The 15034-nt window shown below is 51.9% G+C and overlaps 6 protein-coding genes across 6 annotated transcripts; 3 read left to right on the top strand and 3 right to left on the bottom strand.

Moving 5' to 3' along the window:
• Nucleotides 1-144: 144 nt before the first annotated feature.
• K460DRAFT_401999 (uncharacterized protein) lies at nt 145-573 on the top strand (the record flags this gene model as incomplete). Its single annotated transcript, XM_040936486.1, has 2 exons — nt 145-152; nt 291-573. 2 exons carry the CDS (start codon nt 145-147, stop codon nt 571-573), a joined length of 291 nt encoding a protein of 96 aa, XP_040794565.1.
• A 646-nt stretch (nt 574-1219) lies between these two features.
• K460DRAFT_362776 (uncharacterized protein) lies at nt 1220-4032 on the bottom strand. Its single transcript, XM_040932703.1, has 3 exons — nt 3844-4032; nt 1389-3797; nt 1220-1336 (listed from the first exon to the last, which is right to left on the bottom strand). The coding sequence occupies exons 1-3, from the start codon at nt 3923-3925 to the stop codon at nt 1224-1226; spliced, it is 2604 nt and encodes an 867-aa protein (XP_040794564.1). The 5' UTR covers nt 3926-4032; the 3' UTR covers nt 1220-1223.
• A 1355-nt stretch (nt 4033-5387) lies between these two features.
• On the bottom strand, nt 5388-7857 carry K460DRAFT_362774 (uncharacterized protein). Its single transcript, XM_040932702.1, has one exon. The coding sequence runs from the start codon at nt 7825-7827 to the stop codon at nt 5554-5556; it is 2274 nt and encodes a 757-aa protein (XP_040794563.1). The 5' UTR covers nt 7828-7857; the 3' UTR covers nt 5388-5553.
• Nucleotides 7858-9472: 1615 nt separating this feature from the next.
• On the top strand, nt 9473-10571 carry K460DRAFT_45154 (uncharacterized protein). Its single transcript, XM_040938434.1, has 2 exons — nt 9473-10481; nt 10550-10571. The coding sequence occupies exon 1, from the start codon at nt 9636-9638 to the stop codon at nt 10158-10160; it is 525 nt and encodes a 174-aa protein (XP_040794562.1). The 5' UTR covers nt 9473-9635; the 3' UTR covers nt 10161-10481; nt 10550-10571.
• Nucleotides 10572-11245: 674 nt separating this feature from the next.
• On the top strand, nt 11246-12178 carry K460DRAFT_260159 (uncharacterized protein; the record flags this gene model as incomplete). The annotated part of the gene is made up of 1 exon (XM_040927457.1): nt 11246-12178. A coding segment is annotated over one exon (933 nt), but the record flags the coding sequence as incomplete, so codon positions are not given.
• A 1192-nt stretch (nt 12179-13370) lies between these two features.
• Nucleotides 13371-14662, bottom strand: K460DRAFT_362768 (uncharacterized protein). Its single transcript, XM_040932701.1, has 2 exons — nt 14355-14662; nt 13371-14294 (listed from the first exon to the last, which is right to left on the bottom strand). The coding sequence occupies exons 1-2, from the start codon at nt 14558-14560 to the stop codon at nt 13826-13828; spliced, it is 675 nt and encodes a 224-aa protein (XP_040794560.1). The 5' UTR covers nt 14561-14662; the 3' UTR covers nt 13371-13825.
• Nucleotides 14663-15034: the final 372 nt, after the last annotated feature.

Genomic DNA, 15034 nt, shown 5'->3' with positions numbered 1-15034 from the left:
GGCGGTGGAGGATTTAATGGCAGGACGAGGACGTTTATATTGTTCGTTCCATGGCCAGCATGGAGTGAATAGAAGGAACACGAAGATATACGGGCATTGGAGAGGTGTGGTACCGGCTGACGTTCAGTGAAGCGTCGTGGTGCCATGAAGCTGTGAGTGATCGACGCTTAGTGGCGGTGCTAAAGCTCCAATGACCCCCGCCAAAGTCGACCAGCGATGCCTTCACACACTTTCCATCCACATAGCAGAACAGTCGCAATACGACAATTACCATTATAATAGCATCCTAGAAGGCGAAAAAAGGCACAGCGTCCGCCAAAGATGTCATCCCTCACAGCGACGTACTCGTCTCCCACCTCCGCCGCGCAAACCTTCTCCTCCGAGCTGCCCGCCATCTCCTCCACAGCTTCGACCGCAGGCCGCGTCGCATACCTCGCAGAGCTCCAGACCTCATTAAGGACGCTGCAAAGCGATGTCAATACCTTTTTGACGCAGAAGATGGTCGATGACAAGGCAGCGGATGATGCAAAGGCCGAGGAAACCTATGGGGAGGAAGTTGTCGACGAGGATTGAAGACTATATCGAGAAAGAACATGCTCTTCGTGTACAGCGGCTATCAACATAAACTACGAACTACCGCCAGCCAGTACCCCCGCTCCTCTGCCCAACGCTCCCCCGCATACATCCACTATGCACCACGCTGTTATCCGGATACACCCGAATTGCACTCCGTCCAAATCTCTTATGACAGACCGCACAGTGCCGATCCTCATCAACCACGACCCTCCTATTCAGCCCGCCCGGCACACTACGCCCAAACTTGTCCCTCTTGCCATCGCCCAGGAGAACCGCAGCCTCGACAGCCACCTTCTCCACCCCCCGCAGTTTAGCCACAATCCGCTCTTCGTTCAACACCGAGTTCGCATTCCGAATACGCCCAAAGAAGTAGCTCTCAAGATCCTTCACCGGCAGACTCGATGGTACGAGATCAAGGGTTGTCGACGCAGGGAGCCGGGCACCGTGTTTACTTAGCAACTCAAGCGCCGGTGGCCAGTTTGGCTGATTGGGCGGTGGCGGCGTAAGGTACAGGGCTAAGAGGACGTGGTAGATGGACGGTTCGCCGATGTCTGTGAGCGATAAAGATTGCGGGGTTGTGATGTAGACTTGGTTGCAGTATCTGTAAGTTGGTCAGAGATTGGTTTTCAGGGAAGAGGGGAGGAACCTCACTCTTCAGCTTTCTGGTAGTCTTTTAACTGGAAGACGTAGATCTGCAATGCTTGTTTGTGCTGCCCCATCTTGCTCAGTACGATAGCTCGTGTCTCGTAGTAGTCAGGATCTTGCGCACGCGTTAGCAAACTCCAGAGCCTTCGCCTAAAGAATATACATACCGTTCAACGGCAACTGCTGAAACACACGATACTTGTTATACTGCACACTCGTCCTCAGGAATTCCTCCAATCTCTCCCTCCACTCCACTTTCTCCTCATCATTTTCAAACTCTCCAGCCTTCAGTCTCTCAAGGAACAGATCAACAAGCTTCTGGTGAAAATCTGGTGCTGCGTCGTTCAACTCCTCGATGATATGCTCCAGGTACCTTACCGCAAGCTTGGAACTAATCCGCTCTAGAAATTCGAGCACCTTCTCCCTCGGCAGCGTTTCAGCATTCTCCGTATCCGCTAGGAACACATCCATGCCTAGCTTTGGGTCATCTCGCAGTGGCCATTCGGCGAATTCCAGGATTAGGTCAATCATTTCGGGCGGTAGTTGTTGGAGGTAGCCGACAGTACGCTGTGGGCCTTGCAGTGCGGGCGAGACTTCTTCGTCTGCCTCGTTTTTGCCGAATTTCTCTAGCAATTCCAAAGCGTGTCGATGCAACTTTTTGCCGTGCAGGAAGTCGATTAGATCTGCATAGCGGCCCGTCTCGTATAACTTCTCCTGTACGACATCCGGCTCGCAAAAATTTGGGAGGCGGAACAAAGGCCCAGCAAGACTGGGGCTTGCAATCATGTAGGCGCGGAAGAGCGTAGTATCCACAAGCTGCGCTACATCCAAGAGCTTGGCTTTCCAGTCGACCTGCCCCTGTGCCGATGTCTCCTCTATGAAGTAATAAAAAGGCGGCTTGTAGTCTTCAGGCTGACTATCGCTCCTTTCAGGCAGTGGCTCCCTCAGATTTCCGTCTGTGTCGATGTAGCGCTTGATTTGAACACGACATTGGGCCAGGAATGACTGTAGCGCGCGGACAGATTCTTTGAAGTCCTTTTCTGCAAGTTGCTTATCGGGCTGCGTTGGGTCTGTCGTCTTGCGCTTGATGCTCGCCGTCTCAGCCGCATCATCCTTGACCGATGAGGTGCGGATAGAGGCGGCGTCAGAGTCTACCTTTTTGAGTCCGCTGCCAACTAGTCGGCCCATCATTGATCGACCAATTGTAGATACAGCAGCGGGTGTACCTTCTTTGCTTTCAATTGCAGGCTTGTCGCCATTCGTCTCTTCCTCGTCGACTACACTTCCTTCACCCTTTACGCTCTCCTCTGCTACGAGGTTACCGGCGATAGATCGTGGATACAGCGCGATGACCCGCTCAGGCGGGGCCTTGGCGTCTGTGAACAGGTCCATTGCTTCACGGTACTTCTTCTGGTCGAAGAGGGCCTGTGCTTTGTGCATCTGGATGTTTCGTACTCTGTCTTCCTTATCAAGTAATAGAGTGTCTTCAAGCATATTGAGCAGACTCAGAGCCTCATCATAGCGCCCGCTGGCAACAAGCTCATCGATTTGTGTCTCGTAGCTCTGCGCTCCCATCCGCCATATGCATCTGTCGCTTGCGACGAGGAACCCTTTGCCAGCATGAGCCAAGCTAATGTTTGGTTGCGGTACGTGGAGAAAGTTGACGTTTGGTAGAGATATCGACTGCAGCAAGTTGAGTGTGTCTGGGTTTCTGATTTCCAAACTCCCTTTCGATGGCGGCTGCAGCGCAAGCATATAAGGATACGAGTAGGCGATCGTCTCAGGAGCCGATGGCCAGGGCACTTGGCGCTTCTCTATGGCGTTTCCGTCCGTATCGATGAACAAGCTGTTCACATCCTTTGCGAGCAGCATCTCTCCCTCTCCGAGTCGAGTTGCAAGAGGCTTGGGGACCCAGCTACCCATACCCATGTATCCCATACCCGACGAGGATACAGCGCCGAAGCGTGCGCCTCCTTGACCGCCAGCCTCTCCCAGTGCGCCTGGTTTTACAATGTCTTGGACCTCCTGGCTCTCAATGTCAACCATGACGAAGCCTGGGTCCATGCCGGCCACGATTTTCGTCCCCGTCGCCCACGTCAAGCTCTTGACAGAAGCGATGAGCGAGATCTCTATCGCGTCCCCAGTGATTTCCATATCCTGCCACGTCCAGAGTATAATCTTCCTCTTCACCGCAACAGCCAGCCTGCTTACTATCGAGGGTATGCCAGTAGCAGGGTCCTTGACAATATTGCTAGCTGCAGCAAAAGTTGTTGCGCCCCTTGTCTTCTCCAACTTCTCCTGCAAGGCATATGTCTGCAGATCGTGGATCGAGACATGGCCGTCTGATAATGAGACTAGGATGTTGGCTTCTTTGATTATGGCTAGTTGCTGTATCGGGCGACGCGAGAACTTCTCCTCTTCGCGAAGGAGATCTGCAGCTCTGCTCTTGGGCGTGGAAGGTTCGGCCTCATCGACATTCTGGTCGCCATTCTGGTCGGATTCGGTGTCTTCGATTTGTTCGTTGATACGGTAGATGCGCAGAGACCCAGTATTGAGTCCTACAAGCACGCGGTCGCCTGATGCCGTTAGTATCGCCTTCAAAAACTTGGGAGAGCTGCCTACCATAGGCGAGGATGGACTCGATCTTGGACTTGTCGCGCTGCTTGAGCTCGACAATAGGTCGAGCGGTGAAAGCAGACAGCATGGTTGGTATTAGTGCGGGGGTAGATTCATTTGAATATGCGTTTGTCGCTATGCGACCATGGCTTTACCCAAGGAGAGCTCCTTGAAGGTTGATGAGGCGTGGAGAGCTCGGCGGACATGCATCGTCATTGCCGCGGGCATTCAATTGGAGCTTGGACCGCAAAGCAGCCACGTGCATCTACATCCCTGCGAAGTACATGCAAAAAGTCCCAAGTCACTGTTCGCGAAGAAATGATCTCTCGGATGGTATATATTGATAATCTATCTATTGGTGCTCTGCCCGATTAATAGGCGTGTAGAGCAATGAACAAAACGAGAGAGTGTTGCTGCGGTAGCTGGTGTGTGAAGAAACTCCAAGAAGATTGTCAGGAGCGTAGGCCGGAGGAGGATCGTTGAATTTGCTATCGATGGCGCTTCCAAAGTTAAACTCTAAGCCATGCCATCTCTCCTCCATTTTCACACCCACAAACGAGCGACTCGAGTGGGTCCTTCTACTACATGATCAGAGCCATTCAGCGCCCCATCATCCTCAAAAAGAATGCTCTTGCTAGTCCCGGGCGCAAGCGCCTCAGGATCTCGTCAAAGCGGCGCGCAAGCGCGCAAAAACCAACCCTCAATCCAAAGGACGAGGATTCTTCAACCATCCGTACAAAACAACGCAAAAATGTCAACTTTCAACTCAACGTGAACTCCATCCCTTCCGATTTGGTCCGCCAAAAATCGGAAGATAGAAGAACAGGAGGAAAGCATAACGCTTGTTACCAATCAGCACAACATCTTCCCCATCTCCCCCCAGCAACAGCCACAGCGGGTGCAAAGCATACAAAGCCAGATTGGGCCGGTGAGTTAATGGGAGTCGGAGAAGAAGTGGCGAATGAACGAGTCATATCCACATGTTGCCGGTTCATGTCCAGCACGCATCGCTACGGGTCCATTGCATCCTCCTAAGCATTATGACACGATGAGGTCAAGTCGAGCGCGCCAAGCGGGCAAGCCACAGCAAAGCGGGGTCGAAGTGATGCAGCATCAAAGTGCGAATGGAAGAAGGGAAACGGAGGCGTAGGAGGGCTGACAGCGGATTCGGGCGTAAGGGACCTCGGGAACAGACATACTCAAGGAGATATACACAACCTCATCAATGAAAGACAAAAGAACAATTGTAGAGTAACTTGGAAACAAATCTTGCGTGAAAAGAAATGTAAGAAAATGACTTGACAGAAACTTGTCTACAATGCTCCGCTCTCACTCAAATAGACAATGAGGGGATATCGATCCAACGCACGCCCGCAAGGCAGAGCATTGACACAGCAAATAAACACAGGTATTACATACGGGGGTATTGAGCAAAGAGAATGTAAAATGAAACACCAAGCACATGGCCACGGAGAAGCAAGCTTCATCAACGCGACCATGTGCCATGTTCTTCTTCAGAGAGCGTATTCGCATCATCGTGATGAAGAAACAAAAAACTTCAAAGGATCCACGGTTCGGTCTGAGCAATTACGGCTCATCACAAGTCGGGTTTTTTTTGGTTTGATAGTAACCCATTGTCGTCTACCGGGAGACACAGAAGGCAAGCCGAAAGGTCAGGTGGCAGACGTAAGGGTTATCGACAGAGTAGATGGATTTTTAGATAAACGGATTCTGTTGCTTTTCGCGGGGGTATTGGCGGTCGGAGAGCGGACTTTGCCTATCGTCGAGAGGTGATGGATCGGCGAGCTGTCCATGGCTGCTCGATCGGAAATGACCGGGTCGAGAGGATTCAGTGACTACGTGCGACCCAACTGTTCCAACCTTTTCTGTCTGAGGGTCGACTTCGTGTTCGAAAGTCGAAAAAGGTCGGGGTGCGAGCGTATAGGGCGCAGCTTTGTTGACATTGTAGTCATTGGCGACGTATTGCGGTGGTGCAGCAGTATGGTAGTCTTGAGCAGGCTTGGCATCGCTATCAATGGCAGGGTCGATGACGTAGGGATTTCTTCCCATTTCTGGGTCGTCACGGCGGAAGAGATGAGTCGAAGCGTAGACGAGGCCACCAATGGCGATGAAGAGCCAAATGAGAATTATTGTGGTGGAAATGAGCGCTTCGGTTTGAATGCCACTCATGAGCTTCTCGATAACGTGTTGGACAGCTTCGGTAATCTCATCCTTTGCTTTCCCGTTTGGATTAGCAAGAAGTGCGGCGGCTGAGTCTGAGTCGCTCTTCTCAGCAAGGGCGCCGAGAGAGAACGTGTCGTTAGCAACGCCCGGGAACCGGACGTGTGCGTGCTCTTGAACCCAGGTGAGACCTTTCTGAAAACCAGCGATCTTCAGTCCGATCAAACAGTTGAGCACTTCTTTAATCGGGTCATACAAGACAGTTCCGCCGAACGTGTCATTTAGAGTCTTGCTCATCTCATTCACGAAGCCGTTGAGGGTGTCATTGACTGCAGTCGTGCTGCTATTCACCCAGCCGAGGAGGTCGTCGTTGATTTTATCGTCTAGCTTGCCGACGGCGCCGTTGACGCCGCCAGACCAGGACATGGACGCATTGTTTAGCGAATTGACGACTTTCTCGGCGAAGTTGGCAACCTGGTTCGTGAGTTGGGGAGCCTTGTCTTCGATAGCTTTCAACAAAAGGTATTGGCAGAAGCAAGCGAAAAGGCCTGCGAGACCCAGAGAGAGTAGGAACAGCATTGGAACAGAGGTGGCGTAAGCCCAGGCCCAGCGCATGACAGCTTGTCGACGAGCTGAGCCGAAACGCTTACCAAACCACAAGCCGATGCCGGAGGAGGTTGGGCGGGAGGCGAGATAGACAACGTCCAGTCCATCGTGACCTTCTGCGAAAAGCGCAGCGCGCTCCTGCATCCTCCGGTAACGGCGGGTTTCCAACCAAGCCATCGGAACGCAAACAATGATGGCGGCAACGATGAGTACACCGAGGGCAATCTTCCGTGCATTGTAGGCCATCTCGATGAGATCATCGAAGAAGTCGTTGATAGAGTTGCCTTCGGAGCAGAAGTTGAGCGTTTCCTTCTGCGGTACGGGGAGCAGTTTGCGGTCAAACTCGAACGTGTCCATGCCCTTGATGAGCTTCTTTACTTCTTCAAAAGGTGTGCGAATGATGTTGTCCGTGAAGTTCTGGACTTCGGCAAAAGTCGGAATCGACTGGTTGAGCTTTTGAAGACCTTGCTGCATTTCAGGGGGTAGTTCGAGTGCCTTCAACTTGGTAATCTGTTGGTCCAGGTTGATGCTTGGCTTGTTGAACCCGGGTAGGTTGATGTTGATTTTGCTCATGACGGAGTTGATTCCATCAGTGACAGATTTGACTGCATTGCCCATATCGTCGGTGACCTCGTTGATGGTCTCGTCCAATTTCTTATTGATTTCGTTGCCAAGTTCGACAGCTGCGTGGAGGCTGCCACTAACGGCCAGGGTGATGAGGCAGAGGTATGTACTTGTCATCATGTGAATGACGAAGAGGATGATTTCTTCGATACCCGTGACACTCATCTCCAACATTGCCATGAGGCCGCTGACTGCCTTGTCGATTCCAGAGGCAGTCATTTCGTTGATGCCCTTGGACATGTAGTGTGGCATGGAAGCCATGGAGCTGCCGATGTTCTCGACTTGGGTGCAAGCACTGAGGGCTTCACGGCGGGCGGAAGTAAGGCTTGAATTAGTGCTTGCGATGGCGAAAAGTAGTCGCACAAGGACTAGGAGTAGTAGAATCGTCCAGCGATTGATCCATATCTGTGAGAGCCTAGCTCGAAGGCCGAGGTATGGTTTGAAGTTTGGTGTCTGGTTTATTGTAGGTCGTGGTGCATCTTGCGGTGGGTAGTAGTCTCGCATCTCATGATTCTCGCCAGCGGACATAGATGGAGGCACAGTCGGGAAGGGTTGCTGTTGGTTCGCTGAGGAAGCCATGGCGGAGGTGTATGGCTGCGAAACCTGGTCTGAAGGATGTATTAGATGCGAGAAGGGGTTTGAGTAATCGGATCGATGAGTCAAGGATCGATGAGAGAGAGGGGATAGGCCAGCTTGAACAAGAATATCTGCCAGAGATAGGTCGCCCAGTAGAAAAAGTATTAAGCGGATATGCTGGAAAGAAGACAATAGAGAACAATAGGAAAACCCAACGCTCCGTACAATGCAATAAAGAAAAGAATGGGGTGTGAAGCAAGGTAAGTGAAGGAGAGTCAGGTGGGGAGGCTCGCGAATAACTACTTTCACAATGACTAAGTTGAATGGGGGACGACGTACCGCGAGAAAGCGAGGACCAGTTGCAGGCGTCCCGCAAGGTACCAATGGCACCCCGGGGAGAGGCCTGCTCGACCTGATGGTTTCAGCAGCGCATCCAGTCCGCGAGGCTCTAGTTTGAACAGGCGATTTCGGGGGGTGGTGGTGGCCCAAATAGGCGCCCTTGGATGTAGAGTAAGCCACTCCCGACCAGTCGTTTGCTTGTCAGATGGTCGGGCTGGGGGAAGGCCCAAAACAACGCGCTAGAACAAATTGCTTTGCCAGCGTCAGTTCTGTTATTTTGAGCCTCTTTGTCCTCGAGTGGCTGTCGCGAATTTGTCTGAGCGGGTGTCCTTTGTTCCACGGCTTGCGCTCACTGGCTGCTGCGACAGTCGCACAGAGGGCGAGGCACGCAAATCTTCACGACGTGCGCACCTCGTGACATGTACAGCCGTCGCAGCGTTGGAGAGGATGTCGAGCGCAAGGGAACACGACTTCTGAACGACGGTCGCTGGCAGAGGAGGTGCTCAAGGCGTGGTGAGATGCGCGACGCAACGGCTTTGTAGGGGCTGGCCGCACGGCTGCTGTGGCGTCCGATAATGCCCTGTTTTTTTTCCTTTTCTGCAGCTATAGTGGAGACGTCATCGCTGCCACTGCGCGCTCTCTTCCGTGTGCTGCTGTGTTTCAGAGGCTTCATCATCATCGCTCACGTGTTCCAGTGGGTGAGGTACAGCATGCTACACGACAGCGTCACCCAGCCGATACCTGCCATGGGGAAGAGAGACGGGCGCCTCCAACCATGGAGACAGTGACGCTTCCTTCCTTGCTTGGTGACCCGATGGAGGCCCCGATCGCGTGGCTGCGGCGTAGCGCTTGCCGTGGAGAAGCTGGCCCAAGCGCGGTCGCTCCTGCCCAATGAACGCGTGGGCGGTATCTCAGCCCCAGACACGTCCCACGTCCATCTGAACTTCATTCATCTCCTTGTATCCTTGGAGAGTTTCGTCTCTCCGTCTCTACTCGTGCTATTTATGTTGTGCCCGATTCCGTTCCCGATCTCTCGATGCCACTTTGGAGTCCGTGTTCCGCCAGCAACCCCTGCTACTGCATTACTGGTATTTCTCTACGCAGAGGACGTGTGTTAAAGTACCGATTCTAGAATCACAGTCATGAGCCTTCACAACTCTCTAAATAGGATCCCCTTCGTCACCTATGTGATTAGCAAGCGAAACACTATTTGCCACCATCAGTCTAGCAGTCCATTAGGAGAATGCGTTAACACAGAACAGAATCCAACGTAAATCAACCTCTATGCGACACACCATGCTCTGGCCCTTGGTATAGCCCCGGACGAAACTCTGATGTCGGTGGTTTTCTTCGGCTTATGAGTAGTTGGATTGTCGTATCTTTCAAACAGGAAAGAGTAGTCATACGCGATTGCTGATTCGTGGACATGCCATCTTTCGTAGCTGCTGCCGGCTCAAAGAACGCGCAACGACATGTCCCGCGCAATGCGTCTGTTAATCTCCTCTTCTAGTCTCCATCATCAACTCATATCAACCCCCCATATCCTTTGGTATCCTTTGCGCACTCGTTTCCTGCCAAGTAGCGCTGGTCGCTGCCTAGCACTCTTTCCCTACCTGGCCCCCTCCGACAATTTCGAGCTCGTGGTGAAAGCAGCACCCCCGAGTTACTACGTATTGGCTTTTCTAGTCTGTTCTCAAGGTGTTCCGGGCGTCCTCTGCGCCATTCGCCCGTGGCAGGCCGTGCTGGGTCACGATATCTTCACCTTGCCCCGCCAAAAGGCCTTTTCTTCTCTGCTCGATTCCACCTTTTCCATATTCGCTCATCTAGAACTCTCGCGCCACCCTTCTTCTCTTAAACAGTGTCAATTTCGTGCCGCACCCGCTACCAGCTTCGCAACCCGACTTGTCTTTGATTACCAGCAATTACGCGCAAGCTCCAGCTTTTTGGCACGTTTAGATTACTGCTTCGCGTTCGGTTCGCGAGCGTCAAGCATATAGATCGGATACACCGCCTTCTGACCGCTACCGTACCGCTAAGCAGACCATCACGCACCTCTCAAGTCACCGCTAGACTGACCCGGCGGAGACTCACTTCAACTTGTGACGATCTATCCAGGCTGCAGGTGATAGGTACAATAGTCCGGCCACTACGAACGTTCTTCACCTCTCCCCAGCATCAGTCAATTTTAGGCAGAACTGTCCTAGACACTTATTGATCTCAGGCAGCGTTCTGGGTCCTAATAAGGTGACTCTTGCCCTGATCACCCTCTAGCCGTGGGACGCTACCTGTGCTCTAGGTACCTCTTACTCTCAGCATTCGTAAGTTCTCGCTACTTGCTTTGCCCACTCGAAGACAATCGTTTCTCATACTCACATAAAGCAAGCAGTTCTTCACAGATATCTAGCTCTCCGCTACTGTGGTCCGAGAATTCCGGTTCAAAGTTTCAACCCCACAAAGCCCCCTCATTTCCCACGCCAGATCATCAGGTACGTGGTCAATGCTGCATTGTACTCCCATTACAAGTCGTTGTCAATGCACGGAGGGCGGTGATAGAGCAGCGAATCTTTCATTGGCCCACTGTGAGATCGTGAAGTCACACCTTCTATCTATATTACTTCATGCATCACATGCCCGGCTGTCCTGGACGAGGTATAGCGACTGGGAAGGCTGTGACATTGTCGCTGGCCCTTCGGAGGACTTAGGCTGAGCAATCACTGATCGAGACAGCAAAAGCACTATCCATATTGCCTAGGTTACATCATCGTGCGAGGGTGTTGATACTTTCACCGCTGCCGGCTCGGTTCACCCAAGATCAACTTCCCGAAACATTAACCTCCCCACTTCCCTATATACAACTCAGGCCAACACTTCGAATATACTTTGTAGGGGTCTGATCGACATCATCACGAACCTGCAGTAGTCTATCAACACCCCGCACAACGAGGCGACCTACTCGGCCTATTATCGCACAAGATCCATACATTACTCTTCGATGGCCGGTTACGTCGAGACAGCAGGTGGTGAATCAACCGGCGGAATCAGCATCAATGACCCGCTCGACGTGCAGGTCAGCCAAACGACATCGCCACCTTCCGACAGCAGTGGAGACACACTACACCAGGATACAAGCCCCGACGACCACCCTAATGGTGATGGCGTGCTCTCCCTCAGCAGCCCTAACGAACTCAAGTTGAGCAACCTGTCGATAGACGATGGGGGAGTGCGCTTCTTCAGAGGTGGTACAGATCGTTACAGTAGTCCGTTCCATCGTGGCGTCAAGTCGTACCATGACTCCAGCTCTTCCGATCCTCCCCTCCGTGAGAACTCTCGCAGGGATAGTAATCACCGCTCGACAACTTCATACAGCGGCAGGGCTGGAGGTTCAGGCTATCGCAGCTCACGTACGTGGATGTCCCCCGATCAGCAAGCCCAGCAAGAGTTTATGGTGATACGCAACGCCATGCGCCGGCTGTTCAAGAACTCCGAAGTCGCCAAGTGGAAGATCTCTGACTATATTGCTCACCGTGAAGCCATAGTTGCTTCCCAGGCAAGCAGGCTTGCAAATCAGGTCAAGGCGAAAGAAGAAGCCCGTATCTCCCCGGTTATTGCTCCCCATGTCCAACACAACCTCAGAAAGTGGGGGCTTGAAGGAAACTTCGATGGGCATGGTAACTTGGGACGCGTCCTTGGAGAACACACGATCTGGTGCGACGATTGGATGAATGGCAAGGATGAGGTGTCGCCTTGGCCCTCTATGCCTGAGATGAAGTGGGAGGGTGATGATCGGGCCAAAACTGGCGTCGGACGCTTCTTGCCCCTTCCTCGTGAAGAAGGCCCGCCCACTCTTCAGTGGAATCAACTCCCAGTCATCGAGCAGTACCCTATCGATCAGGTTGCCCGCATTCCGACCATGGAGGACATTTATCTCCCGGTTGACGACCAGATTGAGCCAGATCGCGAGTATCTATGGAGCAAGAACCTTGAGAAGGATATCGACGCCTTCTTAGAGTCATAAAAGACTCCTCGCAAGGGCCTTGAGCTCTTTTCTACAGACACTTCCCACGTCAAAGTCTCCATTGAAAGTATGCAAGTCAGCGTCATAATCTTCAAGGTCCCCTACGGTAACGCATCGATTTGGCTCTGCTTTCAACTTCTCCAATTGTGATCACTAGGTACCATAATTGTCACATACCGCACAACAGCAGCCAAATCGATCGCAGTACCGTTCGCGTCACCTTGAAGGTATGAGTTGTATTTGGTAATTCTAGGTAGATCCTTCATGGACTCTTTTACGCCTTCATTGCGTTTCGAGTTTCCGGCGAGAAAAGCTTTTGCTCACAGCTATGCGATCGACCAAGCTCACATCCTTCCTGCATACAAGCGTCACGAAATGTTCAATATTCTATCCCTTCCGACTTGCGACATTCCATAGCACCCTCTCGATATCCAGCATCGGCAGCTCTTTTGCAGCCTCAGAATAACTGGATGGATATGTAAAAAGTTTGTTATTTCAATACTTTTGCATTGGCAGCATTCAAGGGTTTTCTTCTTCATCTTTGCAAAATGTTAGGTTACTGGGAGGTGGTATGGTTCCCGATTCTGGAAAGTGGATGCATGGTTTCTTTCTTTCTTTCTTGGACTTGGATAATTTCTCATTTTTGCCCTCTAGGTATTCCCAACAAAAAAAAAGTGTTTCCAATATTCATCCTTTTGTGCACATGACGTGATAAATGTGATAGTTCTACGCTTTTGGTTTCTGCCCTGTACCTCTATCCCAGATCTTACACCAGCTCTTTTCTCAATTCATGTCCTTCCTTGACCAACGCTCTTCGATATAGCATTAAAGACAAGCACACGACGTGAGCCAGAACCCCGTCTCACCACCCCAAGTCAGATTTCTTTCCAGTGTCCAGCTAAACCAAACTCCTCCTCTTTTCCTTCGAATTACTCTGACCACTTCGTATTTCACAATGAACGATAATTTCGTTGTGAACCGGGGTTTTTAGAGTTGCAGCGTCGTGTGTAGTATCATGAGCCGGTCGGTAGCGCGATGATTACAATGGCGGTTGACAAGGCGGCGGCTTTTGGATCGGACATTTCTTTGTAATGGATATCGGAACTTTCGACTGAGACCTTGGCCTCGGATTTTGGTATTCGGTTTCGTACTGAACGTTACGATGATGAGATTTTCAAAGCAAGATGAGAAATGGGATATCAGCAATGCATTGCAACAACGGACAAACAGTCAAACTTATACGCCTCGATTGGCCCCGATGATTTAAAACTCGCTCGTACAGCATGACACCGTCTAGTGTTGGAACTGGTGTCATGAACTGACCTGAGGTATGCTGTATCATGGCGCTACAACCCACGTCCCCGAGTCTTCTTTCTCCGCATTCGGTTCCGTCCTGCGAGGCCACCACCGTCACTAGCGCGTATTAGGAAGACGCCCCCCCATCCTTCCATTACGCGCGCTGTTACGCCCGTACGCGATCAGCGGGTCATATACGAGCCGAAATGTGCCGGTGTTGAGCCAAGAAGCCAAACAAGGCAAGCTGATCGCAACATTGACCGGTCCTGGGGGCGTAGGAGGCGCTTGTTTGAAACTTTTCATCTGTTTCCTGTCTGGGGCCCTACTTTTTTCTTCTCCGGCCCCTAACTATCAAACGCCATTTGTATCCACTTTCGCATTCGCGTTCGCGTTCGCGTTCGCGTTCGCTTGCTGCTGCAGATCCTTGACCATGTGCGCAATCCGAATCCCCTCTCCGTTGGGGCACGTGACGACGTCTTCTCTTCCGCTCCTCACATACCCACATCTCTCATACAGCGCGACCCCACTCAACGTCGCGCCCATCTCCAGCCTGGTGAATCCTGCAGTCTCCCCCTCTTTGCCCTCGCCTGCCCGCGCTTCGCAGTACCGCATCATCATCGTGCCCAGGCCGCGGCGCGCCCAGTCAGGATGCGTGAAGATGGCTCGAATACTTGCGCGATCGACTGCCGGATTGCGCTTTTCTGGCATGCGCAATGGCGAGGGCGCGCTGTCGCCGCCGTAGAGCGTTTTGCGAAAAGACCAGCCACCGCAGGCGCAGATTGTTGACGGCTGGGAGTTTGGGTGCAGGATGAAGTAGGTCCTGTAAAGTAGTAGAATTAGCGTCGTGATATCTTGGTAGGATTACAACTCTGGGACTTACTGGTCGCGAATGAGCACCGAATCGGGCCCGAATAGATAGCCTATCGAGCCGTCTAGTTCAGCTTGTGTGTAAAACCCTTTTCCCAAGGCGCGAAGTGACTCTCCGATCATCTTTTGGAGTGCCGGGACGTCTTCCATTGTTGCAATCCGGAAGGTGAAGCTGTGTGTTGCCTCTTGCGCCTTTGCGTCTGCGATTGGGTCGTTCATCGCGGTCGATTTTATTCAGAGCGTCCTAGGCCGTGATGTAAAACTATGTCTGAGTGAATCTATTTAACTTTTTGGCTCTCAGATCTTATCATTTGATTTGGCAACAGGGGTGCGATTGCGGCCTTATGTGTAGACATATCCTCAAAGATGGGCCGAGACGCTACCGCCGAGCTGCGGAAGTTATGCTTCCCCGACGGAAAGTTCGTCTCCGATCATCAACATCCAAGTAGCGAACTAGCCGCGTCTTGTGTACATATCTTTAGTCCATGCAATGCGCTTTTTTGTGTTTGTGTGCTACTTTGACGATTGACGATGCAGCGCACAAGCTTCTGACCCCATCATCATTCTATCGCAGAAGCCAATGCAAATACAACGACGTGAAACTACCTGAATCAAGCGCAATCAAAACTACTCTCACCGCACTCGAATACTCCTGTTTCGATCCGGGAGGCTGAGGCTGAGTAGCACGTGGAG

The sequence above is a fragment of the Cucurbitaria berberidis genome (genome assembly GCF_010015615.1).
Source record: "Cucurbitaria berberidis CBS 394.84 unplaced genomic scaffold K460scaffold_1, whole genome shotgun sequence".
Taxonomy (NCBI): Eukaryota; Fungi; Ascomycota; class Dothideomycetes; order Pleosporales; family Cucurbitariaceae; genus Cucurbitaria; species Cucurbitaria berberidis.
Note: the sequence above shows the minus strand (reverse complement) of the source record. Positions and strands in the feature narration are given on the sequence as shown.

What these genes read in the sequence shown, in the direction of transcription:
- K460DRAFT_45154 (XM_040938434.1), top strand. Translation starts at nt 9,636, where the DNA reads ATGTCCCGCGCAATGCGTCTGTTAATCTCCTCTTCTAGTCTCCATCAT.
- K460DRAFT_362768 (XM_040932701.1), bottom strand. Translation starts at nt 14,560, where the DNA reads ATGAACGACCCAATCGCAGACGCAAAGGCGCAAGAGGCAACACACAGC. An exon ending in TCGGTGCTCATTCGCGACCA is followed by an intron (nt 14,295 to 14,354) that starts GTAAGTCCCAGA and finishes ACTACTTTACAG; the next exon opens with GACCTACTTCATCCTGCACC.
- K460DRAFT_362776 (XM_040932703.1), bottom strand. Translation starts at nt 3,925, where the DNA reads ATGCTGTCTGCTTTCACCGCTCGACCTATTGTCGAGCTCAAGCAGCGC. An exon ending in CGAGTCCATCCTCGCCTATG is followed by an intron (nt 3,798 to 3,843) that starts GTAGGCAGCTCT and finishes TAACGGCATCAG; the next exon opens with GCGACCGCGTGCTTGTAGGA. An exon ending in TCAGCAGTTGCCGTTGAACG is followed by an intron (nt 1,337 to 1,388) that starts GTATGTATATTC and finishes CGCGTGCGCAAG; the next exon opens with ATCCTGACTACTACGAGACA.
- K460DRAFT_362774 (XM_040932702.1), bottom strand. Translation starts at nt 7,827, where the DNA reads ATGGCTTCCTCAGCGAACCAACAGCAACCCTTCCCGACTGTGCCTCCA.